This window comes from Abramis brama, assembly GCF_963993115.1.
Source record: "Abramis brama genome assembly, chromosome: 16".
In the NCBI taxonomy this organism is placed as follows: domain Eukaryota; kingdom Metazoa; phylum Chordata; class Actinopteri; order Cypriniformes; family Leuciscidae; genus Abramis; species Abramis brama.
Genome location: NC_139978.1, coordinates 15233937 through 15253431, shown reverse-complemented (window position 1 = coordinate 15253431; position 19495 = coordinate 15233937). Strand labels below are relative to the sequence as shown.

At 37.4% G+C, this 19495-nt stretch overlaps 1 protein-coding gene across 1 annotated transcript; it reads left to right on the top strand.

Moving 5' to 3' along the window:
• The first annotated feature begins 10568 nt into the window (after window positions 1-10568).
• Window positions 10569-18795, top strand: arpc5la (actin related protein 2/3 complex, subunit 5-like, a). Its single transcript, XM_084087265.1, has 4 exons — window positions 10569-10884; window positions 12609-12680; window positions 17915-18091; window positions 18180-18795. Exons 1-4 carry the CDS (start codon window positions 10741-10743, stop codon window positions 18240-18242), a joined length of 456 nt encoding a protein of 151 aa, XP_083943391.1. The 5' UTR covers window positions 10569-10740; the 3' UTR covers window positions 18243-18795.
• Window positions 18796-19495: the final 700 nt, after the last annotated feature.

Sequence of the window (19495 nt, the reverse complement as noted above, 5' to 3'; positions counted from 1 at the left end):
TATATATATATTTAAACACTACATTACACATGCTTAGTGGGATTTTGCACACCACAAACAGATGTTGTGTATTTAAAATGATATTATATTATATTATATTTCAGTTTGGTCCAATTATCACTATTAACTAACTATTAACTATGACTTTTGCCTCAATAAACTCCTAATTACAGCTTATTAATTGTTAATAAGGTAGTTGTTATGTTTGGGTGTTGAGGATTAAGGGATGTAGAATATGGTCATGCAGAATAAGGCATTAATATGTGCTTTATAAGAACTAATAAACAGCTAATATACTAGTAATATGCATGCCAATAAGCAACTAGCTAGTGAGAATTGGACACTAAACTAAAGTGTTATATTACATGACATGACATGACATTATATAATACCACAGGGAAGTTGAATGCTTACTTCTGATTGGTTGATGATAACGCAATTATTTTCCAGTAAATGCAAAGCTAGGAAGTAGTTTCAGGTCTTAAACTGTAAAGTTTGGTGAACTTTAAAGACGCAGGACAGTAGTATCCAATTACAGTAATAATTTATTAACAAAACAACCAAGATGCAGAACATCTAAGAACTCAGGAAACAATAATTAAGAACATCAACAAAACAGCTATGGAAAGAAAAGACCTGACTATGAACACAGGAAACACTGGGGTTTATATACCCACAGGGTAATAGACTAACAAGACACACCTGGAAAAAATCAGGGAACTAATTAACAAGAAAACTACAAAGGGACTACAAAATCAAAAGTCAAGCTAAAAGTCACAAAACAAAAGCACGGGAACACAAACAAAACAAGGAACCAATGACACAAATGCATTATACTGTACACTGTAAAAATAAAAAGAAGTTGTTGCCTTTCATTTTTAATACAATTCACTTGTTTAATGTTTAATGATGTTTAAGATGTTTAAGTTAACTTATTTCAGCTATTTTAAAAGTCCTAAAAACAGCAAATGAACCAAAGCCCAAAAAGATAGTGACCAGGCAATTAAATATGAGTAACAATAGGATACAAAATGGCAAACGATTAAAATTTTTCCAATTAAATGAACTTTTATTATCTATTGGACTCTTTACATTTTTTTTTTTCTTTACAACTTTACATTGTGCATTGTGCATTATTTTTCAAAAATTCAACTGCCCGTCATCAATTATTCCTTATATTATGCAAGGAAAAATGCACAATCAGCCTGTGATACTAACATATCCTGCCTATAATTCGGCTACTTAACAGTTAAATAAATATGCCTAATACTTTACCAAGATCCAGCTGATGCTGGCAGCAGCTGCAGTTAAAGACGTTTAAACCCTATTAATCAAGATCTCTGTTTATGTTCTCGCAGCATGTGGAGTGCGATGTGTCCTGTCACCACGACCCTCCAACTGCTCCACATCATCACCTCGTAAAGATGAGAAAGACAGACCTCATTCCACTTCTGCAAGGAGACAGAAATGCAGTAGAGACTGTTTTGAAAAAGAAGGTGAACTGAGGGTATGGGAATCATACACTGCGATAAAAAGAACAGAGGACAGAGAGAGAGCGAGGAGCGGAGTACACAGACAGAGAGTCCCGCTGGATTCAACCCAACGGCCTTCCACTGTCCCACTGGAGAATCAGATGGGACGCCGAGCACTAAGCACACCAGGTATAAGACTCTCTGTATCAAATGATGATAAGATCATGATAAGATGAATGAAAGATCAAATGACAAAAATATTCCCCCAACATATAATGTCATGATGATAAAATTCCCCTTTGCATAAGTCTATAGAGTGTTGCAGGGATTACTTATTTTTTTGTAGGCTGCAACCACATAAAATGACAAAAAAAAATTGTATTTAGGTTTAAAAATTCATAAAAGTTCATTTGTGAAGATTATCATGATGAACAAATCATTTATAATGATTTGACCCCTTGATGCAGAACATGCACTTTTTACTTTTCAAATGCTATTCCATATTAAATACACACCATTAAATATTTAATAACAAAATTAAAGATAATGTTCGAAAAACTCATTCAACAGTTATTCGCTTAGCAAAGGCACACTGAGAGTTTTGTGTGGCCTCTGAGACAAGTGTAATCATTGACCTGTGAACATGAGATTGAATAAATTGTTTACGTCATCTCACAGGTCTCATGATCAAAGTTATAAACTAGCGGAAGAACGTTGTTGCTATGTTCTCCTTCTCAAAGTAAATAGTGTCAAATGCTTACAAGACACAGTCATGAGCAGCAAATTTACAAATCATTCTTAGTCCATTTCTCACACACTAATTCTCAATCGTTTCATTCTTTGTGGAGAAACTCCCATGTGTAAAATTGTCTGGAGAAAAAAAGATGACCAAAATGTTCTTCAAGATACGTATGGACATTTTACTGAGGGCAATCTAGCCCCATCACTACATCTCTACCTGCCTTCATCATACCATCCGCAGGACCAGGGAGAAGACACAGCTGCGGGACAGGATAATAGGTAAAACTAAAACTGAACTGATAGACTGACCGATTGGCTAACGTCTTTGCATAGGAAACAGTATCAACGCCCACTGGCTATTGCATTGTGTTTTGAAAACATAATCCATATAAAAGTCATTGACAGACAAAGCATAGAAATCGTTTACTTGCGGTTTGTGATGCTGTCAGATCCAATACAGTTGTCTTCATCTTTCAACATCTTTCATTATACTGTACCTCACTTACAATTACAATCTGCAGTCAAATGCTCCGAACAAACATATAGGGCCCTATCTTGCACCCAGCGCAATTGACTTTGTACACCGACGCATGTTTGGCCATAATCAATGTAGCGTGTGCACAACGCGCATGCACTTTGATTCTCTCATCTACACAGAAGCAGCAGTTTTCATTTTTGCAAATCATACATTATTACGATAGATAGATAGATAGATAGATAGATAGATAGATAGATAGATAGATAGATAGATAGACCTATGAATAATGAAGCTACTTCAGACCAACCCATTTTAGATTTGCGCCTGGTGCAAGAGTCATTTATCCCACCGGGAAAATAGCAACAGCGCCCAAGACCCGCCCACAAAGTTACTTGCGCTTTGCGCTTGACACTTGCGTTTCAGATCGTTAAAATAGGGCCCATAATTTTCTAGTCACATTTCGTTCAAAGAAAAATACAAACTTCAGCATTTCACTATAGATTATGAAACACTTTAGAGCCAATTTCACATTGTAACATTATTTCAGACGGCAATTTGAGCGTTATAGGATGGAATCGGGCTGAAGGACGCGATAGGCCAATCAAGTATTTGCGACTGTTACTCAAACAGTGTGATAGTTTGGATTCAAAATACTTGGAATATTTGTCATTTTATGGAAGACATTATTGTATTTTTATCTGTATAGCCAATTATGTGTTTTATATAATGTTGTTTTATTGAAAAATTGTTAGGTTAGGTGCTTAAACATATATGCTAATAGTGAAATTATTGTGGATGTTCGAAGTGAAAATCATACCTCAACATAAGTCACGGTGACAATATTATTCTCCAACATATAATTTCATAACGATAAAACTCTTTTACTCCTTTGTAAATCTACAGTGTGCTGCAGGAATGACATACTTTTTTAGGGCAAAACAAACAAACCAAAAATGCCTAAAATTGTATTTAGGCATCAGAATTCATGAAAGTGGTGTTCATTTGTGAAGATTATCTTCAAACTTCATAAAACTTATGTTCATTTATGAAGATTATCTTCTACAAAATGTGTAAGAATCATAAACGTTTGTTGGTCATAAAGCTTCATTTATGCAGTAATTCAAACGCCAATGGAAAAATCGTATTAGTTCATGAGTGAATTATGTTGTCACTATTATTATGAAGTGTTGTGTAATGATGTAATGTGTGTGGAGAACGCGAAGAGTGAAGAGTAAACAAGATGGATGTAGTTCGCTACTCCTGTCTCGTGTGTTTCTCCGCTCACTAACTCCTGACAGACACCACAAGGTTTTTGCCAAGTGAAACAGGGTGATGCTAACTTCCAGTTTGGCCTACAAAAATAAGTCAATCCTGCAGCACTCTATTGACTCCAAAGTTTTTCTCATTGACAGCAATGGGTTGCCAGCCTTATCTCTTCAACATGTGGCAGTATTGGACACCTTATAAGTAAGAACAGATTAAGTGTAAAGCACTTGTACAGTAAAAACTACATGAAACGAAATAGATGGCTAGCATATTCGAATGCCAAAAATATTGGACTCATTCATCCATCCCCTTGAGCGGTTACTAAGGATACGTGAGTGATATCATGAGTCCTCTGTGCTACAGAGGCAGTATTAAGTGACATTGTAAGCCGTGTGGTTAGTGTCTGCCATTCAGATGGTGACAGTATGATGTTCTCACTTCCATGGAAACTCACAACAGACTAGAGGAACTCATGCTAGGAATGGCATTAACCTGACACTCACAGATGAAGTAAATTTAACTCATCAACTGCACTCAGACATTACTGTCGTCGTCAGGGTGGGAACATTGCCTCGACTCCTGTGGTGAGGGGGTCCCACTAAGGTCTTCTGTGATACTGCCTATTCATTTGGCCTAGGTGGAAGGGGCCCATTCATAATACAACCCAGCACAAGTAAATTTATGTTGATTTTCAGTCAGAAAAAGAATAATCTTCATTGTTTACTCTCTAAATTGTTGTCATTGTTGTCATAAGTGTTTCCATGATTGTGATTTTTATGTGTACATGACATTGTGCACCTTCTATATATTAGTAGCTTATTTACCTCAGCTTGTGGAAAAGCTTGTGATGAACTTTGATTCATTATGTGGCTTTGTCTTTAACACCAATGTTTATAAGGAGGATACATGGTGTTGGAAAAAATATGATACAGGACTAAAAAATATATTTCAGACTTTTGCGTTCCAACGAGAAACTTTGCATTCGCTCTCATAACATTTGAGTTCCTCTGAGAAACCTTGCGTTCTTTTGCAAAGCATTTGCGTTCCCCCAGCAGTGTTGCCAAGTTCACAGTTTTCCCGTGGAATTGGGCTACTTTTACACTGTTGCTGCAAGTTTTTTTTTTTTTGTCTGAAGGTTGAAGCATCAACCCCCCCCCTGCCCCCTGCCCCCTGCCCCCTGCCCCCTGCCCCCACCCCCCAGAACGGCTAACAAACAGCACACAAACGGCTAGTAGTGACAGCAGCGGCAATCCACCTGTCACTCAAGTGGCCATGCCCTTCATTATGCAGAACTTTAAGGCTTAATATAATTTAAATGGATGAGATATAAAAAAATCCACCCCCCACACAGTTGTCATGAAGGGAAAAATTAGCTCTATATAGACCAAAACCACTTTTTTGTACCAGGCTGTAAACATATTTTTTCTGCTGTAAAGTTGGGCTTATTAACATGGGATTGACTCTCTTTTGAAGCCTGTCTCTAGTGGCCAGTCGATGAATTGCAGTTTAAGTCACTTCCATGTTGGATTCAATAGAGAGATCGGAAGGTTGTCGCTTGCCCAGAACGCGACAATTTCCCTGATTTTTACCAGGGAACCCATCCCCCGGAAGTTGGGCTAGTTTGGGCCATGATAGAGTGGGTTTTGAATAGCAATTGGGCTGGTAATGTTGCTCAAACATGGCAACCCTGCCCCCCAGAAACTTTGTATTCGCTCACAAAAAAACTCAAATGTTTTATGAGCGAACACAGTTTCTTGGGAGGGTGCAAACATTTTACATGCGAACACAAAGTTTCTCGGGGGAACCAAAGCATTTGTGAGGGAACACAAACGCATTGACATATAATCACCAAGTCCCTTTAGGGGCTCCGTATGTAAGACAGATTTTTGAAATGATTGAAATATACAAATTTTTACTGTAAATTTAAGTTAAATCTGTAAAACTTAAAATGTTACTACCAATTTTTTTACAGTCAAGTTCTGTCAGCCAGCTGCCATTTTTACCATAAATTTCACTGATCTTATTACAGTGTTGTTTTATCTTTGTTCTATAAATATCACAAATTAATAATATTAAACATTGAACCTTTTCGTGGATTCACACCACATTACATTTGATACATACAGATATTGAGAGATAATAATAAAAGATTATGCCAAAAATGTTCATTCTTCTAATTAAGCTTTTTCTTCTTCTATATGATATCAGGACAGTTCTATCACTCTGACATTTTTTTACTTTATACCTCAAACATATGTCAAATAGAAACTAAAACATGCTCATAATGGAAGAGGTGCTTCAAGTAATTTATGTATGAATTAGATTTATTGCATTTATATAAATTAAAGGTATCTTATACCTATAGGGTAGGTAATTTTTGAGGCTAGCAATAGCGAGCTAGTTTTGAAATCATAAGATCCCACCCTCCCTTCAGAGCGTCTCTAAAGCCACGCCTCCTTCAAAACACATGAACGCAGCAAGCATAAGTCACATCGCTGACTTAATTAACCTAATGAAGTATTGATGCCACCTGTACCGTTAAAGCATTTTCAGAGTGCCAATAGAGCTCATCTCCAATCTACTCACATTACAATGGAAATTTGTACGTTTTGTCTTGTACATGTTTTCAGTTTCCCATGACTACATAGTTCACTGCATGTTTCAGTATCATAGCAGCTGTAATACAGCTGTAGGTCAGGCTGCAAATATAATTTCACATTAGGCTTTTGCTCATGTTCCAGGCTAGCAAAACTCTTTTCTCTGAACATAGCTCTCCGGGGTGCTGTAATTGAGAAGGGATTTCAGGTTTACTTAGCCTCAGGATGTAATCACTCTTTATGACTTTTGGAAATCTAAAACAAAATAGTTTTAAAAGTAATATGCCGTAAAATTATTTTGCCCTCCAGTCAAAACAGTCTTTTAATCTACGAACAAATATGTAAACTTTATAGTCCATGTGCGCAGCATTTTCCAAACAAGATGAGATTTAAACAGTCTGTTTTCTCACTGTAATAAAGGATTGCTGTGATTAACTTAAAATTCAACATTAGAATAAGAAATAATGTGTTTTTTCAACTTAAAAAAGTATGTGTTCGTGATTGACTTAAAATATTAAGTTTAGTTAATTAGTTTAGTTAAGTTGGATATTTATCTCAACAAATTTTAAGTTGTTATAACTACAGTGTACCTTTTTTTCCCTTCAAGTGTTGACAATTTGTTTTCCTTAAAAGCAGCGTAGAGGTCCACGAGAACCAAGATGTCACAGAGGAACTCAGAGAGCGTGACATCACCATGGAGAGCCAAAAACAAGACGCCACCATCAACAAAACAGAAGATGAAGGACAAAATGATTTCACAGATGTCACACGACATGATATTACAGAGACCTGTCGGAATGACACACAGAACGATACTCCAGAAGAAACCTTTGAGAGTGACATGATGGAGGAGAGACGCCAACAAGACGACAACAGACAACAAGAAACCACAGAAAGTCAATGTGACATTGGCAGATCTTTTAATATCACAGAGGACAAGCCAGAATATGTCGTAACAGAGAAGACTGAAGGCATATATAGGAGGACCATATCGATTAGTAGTTCTTACAAAGCGTATGATGCCAAAACACGTTCTCCGGCCACAGCTACACCTCTAACGTTCCCGTCCACCCAGACAAACAGAAATCCCTTTCCCTCTGTTAGCGTCCTGCCATCATTTTATAGAACTTCATTTGGCTGTTGCTTCAGCACGACGTCTGAACCCTGCCGATCCAAAACAAGGACCAGAAAAGCCTGCGATGACAGCAGATTTACGCGGCCGCTGAATGACATGCGACATACCATAGAAATAAAAGGAAATCCCTGCTTATTAAAAACAAGGGCTGGAGCGCCAGTCAGTCCCCACCCCAAAATAATGAGCACTGACAGGGGGTCCCAGCCTCATAAAATGAAAACTATCAAGACGTTTTTGTGGGGACCAGAGGGGCCCCAAGAGACTAAGACAGTGTGTGAGCTAGAAAGTCATGTGAACAGGTGGAGAAGCCTGGATTAAGTCTGAGAGCGACGTGACGGCACAGTTGTGTGTGGCCTTTCATGCCTTTACAATACAGAAAATCTGCTTTGCAAAAAACTGATTGATTGAATCAAAGCAGTTCAGACTGGGACGTTGGACCACTTTAGGGTTAATAAACTCAAATGTCTTATGACATTTTGAGAAGAAGGGTTTTTAGGACCGGCTGCAATGTTCTCTCCTTCCATATAGTCCAGCAAAGAAGAATGATAGACTTTTTAGTATTTCTTACACCCATCTGGTCTTTCTCAGTCAATGGTATTGACACCGATTATTATGATTCATTGAAAATTGAATCTCTGCGGGTTTTGGTGCTTTTTATTTCTTTCTGACTTGATGTAAAAATAAAAAAATGCATCTTTTTCATCCAAAAATCATGTCTGGTGACTGTCTTTTAGCACTGGGGAGTGGCATTACATAAGACTTTTGAAGGTCAAAGAGAAAAGTATCTCAATGCAACAAAAAATTAAACAAAAACAGCTGTTGATTTTGAAACTAAAGGCACACAGTATATATATTAAGAATCAGTTCATTTTTAAGGCACTGAATAACACAATGACATGCTCACAGCTCTCTAAATCAGTCATTCTTTATACACTTTCATTTTGTATCTATATGCTGTCCTGTTATATGTTGAATGAATTATTCAGATTTTGAACATTTTCAAAGAGTGTAACTCGAGACTCCCATCAATGCCATAGATTTTCTGATTAAATGAACACTATACATTCATAAAACAGCAGCAGGGTTGTGTGGAATACCCAGAGGTCTCTGTCTCCCAGCATTCCCTTCCAGTTCAGACTCAGAGTAAATATTTGTATTGCCCTCAGAAAATGAAAGAGAGAGGATGTAAGCCGGGTATTGATAAAGCCTGAACATACACATTACTTAGCTGCAAGGCAAGAACAACTGCTAAAACATATACATGTAGAAGTAGAAAAACACTAAAAGTAATTCCTGAAAATCATGATGGTATATGGGAACAGACTGGGTCAGACACCCTCAGTGATCTGCATGCTATTTTATTAAAGTCAAATTTGAGTTAAATGTTTTCTATTTACATGAGCCGGATAATTTAATTTACTTGTTTAAAGTTTAATAAATCCAATTCTCTAAGATAATGTAATAGCATCATCAAGCTGCATGTCATACATTGTCAAACACTATATAATTTAACAAATGTATTTTTGTAAACAAATAAAACACATGTGTTCAAGATGGTGGGCTGGTTTGATCCATCTGTGAAATTGAATAGACATTATATTTACTTGAAAACATTTGCTGTCCTCTAGTGGTCACTTTCTGCTGTTGGCCAGGAAGGTTTGAAGTGTGGAAAACAGATACAATAACTGTATAGACTATTTATTCTAAGATTTCTTATTCTAAGAATTCTGCCTTTCTTATCTTTCCACTAAATCTGTAAGACTTTACAACAAGGTCTCATTCATTAACATTTGTTAATGTATAAACTAACATGAACTGACAATGAGCAATACATTTGTTACTTTATGTATTAATCTTTGTCAATGTTAGTTAATACAAATACAGCTGTTCATTGTTTGTTCATGTTAGTTCACAGTGCATTAACTAATGTTAACAAATACAACTTTTGATTTTAATAATGTATTAGTAGGCCTAAATGTTGAAATTAACAAATTATAAAGGCTGTAGAAGTTTTGTTTATTGTAAGTTCATGTTAATTAAAGTATAAATAATGTTAACTAATGAAACCTTATTATAACATGTTAACCCCAAATGCACTTGTAGATTTAAAACGTAAAATACTATTATTATTTAGTATTAGTCACAAACTCTCCAGACTTTATAACTGTTCATATTTCCAAACACCTTGGGAGACAATATTCATCAAATATGTCAATAACAAAAAGAAATTTCATATAAAACAAATTAACATTGCTGTACTAGAACATTTCAAAATGATTCTTTATGTATTTATATGAAAATATGCTATAAACACTAGGCTACTGGTCAAAAGATTAAATTATCTTGAAAGAAGTCTGAATGATCACTAAGGCTGCATTTATTTGATAAAAATACAGTAAAAGCAGTAGTAATGTTGTGAAATATTATTACAATGTAAAATAAAATAATCTGTTTGAATATATTTTAAAATGTAAATTATTTCTGCAATTGCCAAACTGAATTTTCAGCATTATTACTTCAGTCTTCACTTTGTCACATTTTCTTTCAGAAAATCATATGCTGATTTGATGCTCACTTCAAAAGTTAGGACTAGTCTTGAAGAATACAATTATGACTGACTTTTAAGACTAGTCTAAGCAGTTTATAAAATGCCACCTATCTCTAATTACAAAATAAATACAAAGGTCCTTAAAAATGATGACATTTCAAGGCTTTACAACAATCTATAGTATTTTTTAGGCAACTTCATTTGAGTCAAGTCGCATTCATCGTTGCCTCTCAGGAAACGGAAACACAGTGTCACAGCGTAAACCATGGAGTGCAATTCCGTTTCCGCTCCAGTCGGGATTTGTGTCCGCTCTGCAGGAATGTGTGGAGATGCTCGAGCTGGGAGAGAGGAAGAGGAGGAGGAGGAGGAGGAGGAAGAGGAGGAAGAGGAGGTATAACAGCCGCACCTTCCCACTGACAGATGAACACATTAACGGCTCTCTGCACTGTCACTGAGGGAAGCTGCAGACCTGTCCGTTATCGCACATTCCCGGGCTTCTCCTCATGGCGAAAAACACCCTGTCCTCACGATTCCGGGGAGTCGACATCGACGAATACGACGAGAATAAATTCGTGGACGAGCAGGACGAGGCGGCCGAGCAGCAGCAGGAACCGGACGCCTGTGAGGTGGACGAGCTCATCGGACAATATCCTTCAGCTGCCTTCACTGTCATCATCCATTATACTGTATATTATCCATGACGGATATTGTTTATTATCTCTAGAAAACATGGCAGGGAAAAGTTCATCTCTTTTAAGGGCACCCAAAAAACAACCTTGTCCTAGTTTAGATTAACTCTACATTATTTAGACACATGTTGTGTTTAAACACCAGTCAGCTATCTATAGGCATCATTGTCCAGAAATGCTGTCCAAGTGTAGGCAGCTCACTTTGTGTTTGAGACGAATGTTAATAATAGTCAAATAGTTAGGATAGGAATGTGGTTTTAGGTTTGTTCGGAATGATTGATGTTTTTATTTTTTTATTTGAGGTAACAGGTTATTTTGTGGAGTTATCGCTGGTGCTAAATGCTTATTACTTTCTGCATTCATTTATTATAGATCTGTTTGTTTTTTAAGTAGATTTATTTAGGTTTTATTTCTATTTTATTTGTCCTTTAGTAAGTTGTCACAGATTTTTTATTTTTTTGTTAGTTTAGTTAGTGATATATCAATTATAAATTATTTTATCATTTATTATATTTAGGTTTCATATCCTTAGGGGCTTCTAACACATTGACTGAGAATATTTAAATATTTTAATGCGCTTTTTTAAAACAGTGCCATTACTTTTGGTTCAATTAACATTTTAGGTAACACTTTATTTTAATGTGTCTTTGTTACACGTTATTACATGTATTTACTTTAGTAATAACTATAAATTATGCATAATTACATGCAACTAACCCTAAACGAACCCCTAACCCTATAGTAAATACATGTAGTTAATTACTATTATTGAGTACTTAAATGTATTATTACACTGTAACGTGGACACATAAAAAAAAAAGTGTAACCAAAATTTAGTTTCAGTTTTTCTAATTACATTATTTTTTTAAAACCTCGAATAACCTTGAATATGACAAGGTTGTGTATTTTTAACGCGTGATAGATAAGCATTAATCTTCAGATGTGTTGTTAAATGACACACCATAGTTGCCAAATCAGAACGTAAATAGTTATTTAGTTTCTGAGAAAAAATCTCCCCCTCTTTTCCCTCCAACTGTGCGTGATGTCATTTATTTAATCAGGTCATCAGTGTGCATTTTTGGTGCTCAGAGACACATTTTTAGACTGTAGGATCTTTAACGAGGTCTGAGTCTGACGCCTCCTTTACCCTCACTATGAAATAAAGACATGATTTTCATGTTCATGTCATCAGCATATGGACTATTCTAGTGTTCAAAGGTTTGCCTTGGCTGCAGGTTACGTGTTTTCACTTGATTATTTTAGATAGTCCCACCCCAAAATCATTTGAGTTAGTGTCGGGATGGCCAGTGCGATATTTTTATAAACAGAATGATGTTTCGATATACCACAGAGAATCCGAGAGAGTTTACATTTTTCTGAGAAATCAACCCACAAATGATTTATTTATAGTTGTCTCTCTATATTAAGCTGGGATAGAAGAAGTGTTTTCAAATCAACATATTCTAACACAAAGTCATGATTAGCCAGTGAAATCAACACCAGAAATGTTCAAACCAAACTTCTGAACACCAGCTTCTCTGTTAACTTTTCTTATAATCATCAAAAACAATTTCATCCAAGCAAAAATAAGATTTCCTCTCTCTAAGGAATGCTCTTCAGGGTTCTTTGAGAGTGACAGACTGACTGGTTGGTCAGCTTTCCTTAACTAACTGTGATGCACAGGGGACATGATGTCAGCATTTCACATCGCCTTGAGGAGTCCACCAATCAACTCCAAGAATCCAGCAGTGAAAGTAAGAGCCAATTCTGTTACTCAGACAGTTTGATCAATCAATTTCAGATGTTCAAGAAGACTGTCAGTGTTTGAAATCGAATACTTCTCTACTAGCCTATATAGAATGCGAAAAACAGTAAGCCAAAAGAGTACTATTCGATGGATACTACTATCCCATGAGGCCATGGGAGAGGATTTATGAATGGCTATGATGATTAATGACTTGACAGTAACAACATGGCGGATGTAATACATCTGAATTTCATTCATACTACCTATATTCATAATATATCAAATGTACATTTTAATGTCGTGAAGTAAACTGAAATGTAGACAGTATGTGATTTTGGACTCACTGTTCTATTAGAGGCCCTATTCGTGCACAAACAACAGGTTGTGATGACAATGGCATCATTGTGTGCCTTAAATGTGCTGTTCTTTTAGCTCGAGGGGTGTGAAATTCAGCCCTCTGGATGGTTTAAAGGAGTATTCTGGGTTCAGTTCAACTTAAGCTCATTTGACAGCATTTGCAAAATGTTGATTCTACTAAAATTCATTTATACTTGTCTTTCTTTTTCTTCAAAAATAGCTAAATCTGGGCCATACTGAGGCATTTGCAATGGAAATGAATGGAGCTGATTGGTAAACAATAAAATACTACAAGATGTAAACAGTATGCGTTGACATGTTTTTGGTGTGAAAAAATTAGCTCGCTAACCTTTTCTGTGTAAAGTTATATCCAATTTTACAGCGTAATGCCTAACATGACTATAAAAACATTGTCACAAACAAAACTGAACAGTTTTACAGCTCTTAGTACACAGGTTTTAACAGGATTAATGTAAGTGCTTTTTCAAAATTATAAGCTTCACATTCCTGCTTTTAAATCCTCCAAAAATTGGCCCCATTCACTACCATAGTAAGCACCTTACCGTAGCTTTGATTTTAGCTTTTATATATACTAGTGCAAAATGCCGTGCAAAATCAGTACAGATTCTTACAGATTCAGTTAACATCCACAAATGAATAAGCGCGTCGATTCAGGGAGCAGTGCAAAGTGTGTGCAACGTTTTTGTGTGTGTTTTTAGTAATTGTTGGTTTGGTGTGTTTGAGTGCTCATTGTTACAATTACACAGCAAAAGTTCAGTGACATTTTTATTTGTGCATGGTAGAAAGCAAATACTGATACTGACATAATGACATACAATAAATGTGGAACATTGAACTACACGATTCAGGGAGCAGGCTACACAGTGAACTCCAAGCTACTTAAGCTCCACTGCTTTCTTCAAAAGCCAGTGTGTGCTTCTTTTACCAATATATATTTACCGATATCTTTTGCATTTCTCATCCAAACAACGTCAAACTTGGCACTGCACTTACTCGTGCCCGTATCAAGACACCTGTCAAGTTTGAAATCCATCGGACTAACGGTTCGAGAGATATGCGAATAACAGACACACACACAGACAGACACACAGACAGACAGACAGACAGACGTGCTACGGGCATGAGTAAGTGCAGTGCCAAGTTTGACGTTGTTTGGATGAGAAATGCAAAAGATATCGTTAAAAATACCAGTAAAAGAAGCACTTAGGCCGTGTGCCCACCAAAGCGTTTTTTCACTCGGCTGGCGTGTTTTTTCAATTGTTTTCAATGGGAGCGCCGTGTTTTTAAAACGCCATGATTGTAGCGAGGTGCTGAGCGTTTTTTTCACGCTGAAGGGCCAAGCGCTCGGCATTTTTTACAGGTCGCCGAGAGTTGAAGAATGTTCAACTTTGGGTAAAACGCTGCGCTCATCACTGTCACTTTTTACCCAACCGACCAATCACCGTGGAGGAGGGGCGGAACTAATACCACACCGACCAACCGTCACATTCTGCAAGTACAACGTCAACAGATGACAACAACGAGCATAATAACGGAACAAAATCATTTAAAACAAGAGCCAGAGAAAATATGTTACATTGTATCGACATTTTAATATAGAATCAACACAGAAACAAAATATGTGTGAAATGAGATACTAGTAACACTTTCGCGGATATTCCGTATCATAACGAGCAAAGTGTCTCAACTGAAAAAAACGCAACGCTGCCAAAACGCTCTCAAGCGCTCACAGCTAGGCGTTTTCAGCAGAGCGCCTAGCGTTTTCAGCTGGCTAAAAACGCTTTGGTGGACACACGGCCTTAGAAAGTTGTGGTTTAAAAATAAACATTCTGACATTAGAGGGTTGTATCGGTCAAAGAAGCCCCAAGAAGGTTGTGGTTTAAAAATAAACATTCTGATAAGCTACACTGTTTACTTCTGATTATTATATTTTATTCACGGCCATCATTTGTAGTAACCTATTCACAAACTGTTTGCTCAAGCGTAGCATTTTTTCGGAGTTCACTGTGTAGCCTGCTCCCTGAAATCTGTAAGTCACCTACGCCGTTTACTTCCGTATATTATATCTATCTATAAATTACGGGAACGTCTTTATGTCTGTGTGTGTGTGTGTGTGTGTGTTATTCGCATATCTCTCGAACCGTTAGTCCGATGGATTTCAAACTTGACAGGTGTCTTGCTACGGGCATGAGTAAGTGCAGTGCCAAGTTTGACACTGTTTGGATTAGAAATGCAAAAAAATATCGGTAAATATATATCGGTAAAAGAAGCACACACTGGCTTTTGCCGCTCTAGCCGCTCTGGCTTTTGACCCTCACAGAGAGGGTCAAAGAAAGCAGTGGAGCTTAAGTAGCTTGGAGTTCACTGTGTAGCCTGCTCCCTGAATCGTGTAGTTCAATGTTCCACATTTATTGTATGTCATTATGTCAGTATCAGTATTTGCTTTCTACCATGCACAAATAAAAATGTTACTGAACTTTTGCTGTGTAATTGTAACAATGAGCACTCAAATACACCAAACCAACAATTACTAAAAACACACACAAAAACTGATTTTGCACACAAAAACTTGCACTAGTATATAAGAAAATGACGGACGAGTCAATCAGTAACAAAACTTATGCCACAAATGCTGTCGATTGAGCCTAACTTATACATTAAATATTCCTTTAATAATATTAAGCATCATTATTAGTGATGATGCACCAAAATTTTGGCAATTGACAAAATCATTGACAAAATGTTTATTTTCCGCTCCTCTGATTTCCTCTGCTTTTTGACCGTGACAGTGACTATTTTGTTCCGCCAATGTGTATAAGCTACAACAAGTAAACAGGAAAGTGATGCAGAGAAAACCCAAATATGATGCTGGAGTAGCAATATGTACAATTTCGGGTTCAGTTCAGTTATCCACTTACCCAAATTTAATTTTCAAAATGTTATTTTCAGTTTTCATCTAAATGAAAACGTTTATAGAGTAGTACAGGGATGATGGCAGAACTCGGAAGTCTAATTTGCCTGTTTCCTTTGAGATTTTCCTATAGGGTTTTATAATGGGGTTTTTCAATTTATGAGTAAAATATAGTCTGTGGTAAACATAACTTGATGAAACTTTGACGTTTTGTTCTACAACGTACCCTGCACACACTCACAGCCCAAGCTGTCTTATATTGTATTAAAAACGTACGTTTTCAAAAATGAACAACTGCTTCAAAATTCGTGTTTTTGCTATGAGTGCGTGTCATTTACATTGAAGAACAAAACGTCAAAGTATAGTCAAGTTATGTTTACCACAGGCTTTATTTTACTTAAATGTCCCATGACATGAAATTTTCACTTTCTGAGGTTTTTTAACATTAATATGAGTTCCCCTAGCCTGTATATGGTCCCCAAGTTTCTAGAAATTTCAATCGGTGTAAATCGAGCTTTTGCTATCTTTCTCTGCCTTTGAGAAAATGGAGGCTCATACGCGCTGATCTTGAATCTCCTCTTTATGACGTCATAAGGAGGAAATGTTACCTCCCCTGTCTCTGCTTTGCCCGCCCAGAGAATATTTTCCGCCCATGAGAAAATGAGCTAGGAAGTAGGAACGCGCGCGCGCGATTTTAGTTTGTCCACGAGAGATATCATGGCTTTTGAGCGAGCGAAGCATAACAATTGCTCAATAATTGGATGTACAAATGAACACCGAAGGGTCAATACAGAGCTGGGCTTGCTGAACGTCTGAAACTAAAGTCTGGATCACTCTCTTTGGCTCAGCTACACACCTCGGACAAGTAAGTCAACTAATGATATATAAGTGTGTTGCTTTACTGTTTATGGTTACCTAGATTGTTGCACGTAGAATGTGGCTGTCACATTAGCTATGCAGCTATGCAGTTTATGTGTGTGAATACACACACTGTAACGCGAGTGTTGTACACTTCTTTGTTATTTGGATAACCGTTTTCCTGTTGGTTAACGTTATATGGCGCGCGATATCCGCATTTCAAGATCGCAGAGCTTGATGTAATTGTAATAAGATAAATACAGACGTTACAGATCTCTCATGAAAAGGCAACAGTAGGTTAGCGTTAGCTACATGATAATAACTGTAAACCATCCGAATAAAGTACCGTATCCAGACATAATATTTTAAACTAACCATTCGGAAACGTCCTGCTGGTGCCGCTGAGTTGCAACTTCTTCATCCGTTGCTTCTCCATCCGGATCAGATTCTGGGTCAAACTGAAATGCTTGAAAGACTGCGTGTCTTCGTGCCATTGCTATATCCAACGTAAACATGCACGCCACGGTACCGTTGCGCAAGATGGTCAAGGCCACACCCACCCTCCACCTTGCGCCGCCTTTCTCCTCCTCATTAGTATTTAAAGCTACAGACACCGAAACGGCCTGTCTGCAGGAAGCTCATTCTGGGACTGGCTTGTAGTGGCTATAATTCTGCACAGAGGCTGAATTTTTGGAAAGAGATTTCAGATACAGTACTAGGGACCACTAAGGCCTATATTAAAGCCTACAAAAAGTAGCATGTCATGGGACCTTTAAATTTAAAAACCCCATTGTAAAACCCCAAAGTAAAATCTCAAAGGAACCAGCGGCGAATTAGTCTTCTGGGTTCTGATGTCATCCCTGCACCACTCTATAAACGTTTTAATTTAGACGAAAACTGAAAATAACATTTTGACAATTAAATTTGGGCAAGCGGATAACTGAACTCAGTATGCTGTCGTGTTCTCAGAAGATCAAAATCCATTTTAAATTCATTTTGGTGCGTCACTAGCACATGCATTTGAACGGTCCAAGCTGTTTCTCTTTTACACCACCTCCACTCGTTTCTTTCGCTCCGTCCTCCTCCTCTCTCAGGAGCGGGCCCAGGCGGTGGTGTTACGAGTGCTGACTGCATTCAAGAGCAGCGATATTGAGCCGGCAGTGAAGTCCCTGGACAAGAACGGAGTGGACCTGCTGATGAAGTACATCTACAGAGGCTTCGAGAAGCCCTCAGACAACAGCAGCGCCATCCTGCTCCAGTGGCACGAAAAGGTCGGTCTGGGAATAAAGAGGTTCGATTTCTTTTAAGCCCTTTTTTTCCATCTCACATGTCTATTTCTGTCTTCATATTCTCACTCAGGCTTTCGCTGTGGGGGGTCTGGGGTCCATCGTACGGGTGCTGACTGCAAGAAAATCTGTCTGAGAAGCCGAAAGAAATAAGAGAGATAACCAGCCACGGGATTTGTTTCTCTTTTCTTAGACGTGGACAATATCCTCTATCACAACCCGACCTTATCCAGGGGAAAACCACTCGAGCCCAAGCGATTGTTTCACTCAATACAGAGATATTGTATGATATTTAATGTAAATTATTGATTCTTCAATATACGGAAGACACGATTCTCGACTAATGAAGGTGAGCGGTTGTGTGACAGTCCGTGAATTGAGACAGAAGGACTATGAGTCTCATGAAGAGACTTTGCTGTATAAGCCCTGAGCAGCAGTTTCAGGGCTTTAAATACTGTGACGAATATGAAAGTTTTATTTGCTTGTTTTACTTAGTTTACACTCTCGGATGTGTAGTTCTCATTTCTTTAGTTCCAATTCTCAGTTTTTCTTCTTGTACAGAAAGAGGATGATGTTTAATATATAGTATTTAGTTGGTGGATTTATGGGTCAGTTCAATTCGTAGTGTGGCGTCGGGTCGGGAGGGTTATTGTGAAGTGCCTGGTGCAATAAAGAACATTAAGAGTGTATTTCTTTTCTTTTTATCTGACTATTTGGTCATTACATATCTGATATACTTCTCGGGGACATCATTTTTAGACATTTAGGCTTTAATGGCAAAAAAAAATGTTTTTATGCTTTTAACTTTACACTTAACACTTAAAGGGTTAGTTCACCCAAAAATGAAAATTCTGTCATTAATTACTCACCCTCATGTCATTCCAAACCCGTAAGACTCTGTTCATCTTCGGAACACAAATTAAGATCTTTTTAATGAAATCTGAGAGATTTTAATCCCTCCATTTGCAGCTATGCAACTGAATCTTTGAATCTTCAAAAAGATCGTAAAACTAATCCATATGACTTGAGACTCAATCACTTTATATGATGAACTGATTGAATTTAGGCTTTTATTCACATATAAACATTTATCAGCGAGAATGAACCTCATTGGTTCTTGTGGAAGCTCAAATGTGCTGCGTAACACGAGGATGAACCTCATTGGTTCTTGTGGAAGCTCAAATGTGCTGCGTAACACGAGGATGAACCTCATTGGTTCTTTCTGAAGCTCAAACATGCTGCGTAACACGAGGATGAACGTCATTGGTTCTTGCTGAAGCTCAAATGTGCTGCGTAACACGAGAATGAACCTCATTGGTTCTTGCTGAAGCTCAAACGCGCTGCGTAACACGAGAATGAACCTAATTGGTTCTTGCTGAAGCTCAAACG

Excerpts from the sequence above, each read along its gene's own strand:
- arpc5la (XM_084087265.1), top strand. The coding sequence starts at position 10,741 with ATGGCGAAAAACACCCTGTCCTCACGATTCCGGGGAGTCGACATCGAC. Across the intron at positions 12,681-17,914 it reads CCAAGAATCCAGCAGTGAAA|GAGCGGGCCCAGGCGGTGGT; the intron begins GTAAGAGCCAAT and ends CTCCTCTCTCAG. Across the intron at positions 18,092-18,179 it reads TGCTCCAGTGGCACGAAAAG|GCTTTCGCTGTGGGGGGTCT; the intron begins GTCGGTCTGGGA and ends ATTCTCACTCAG.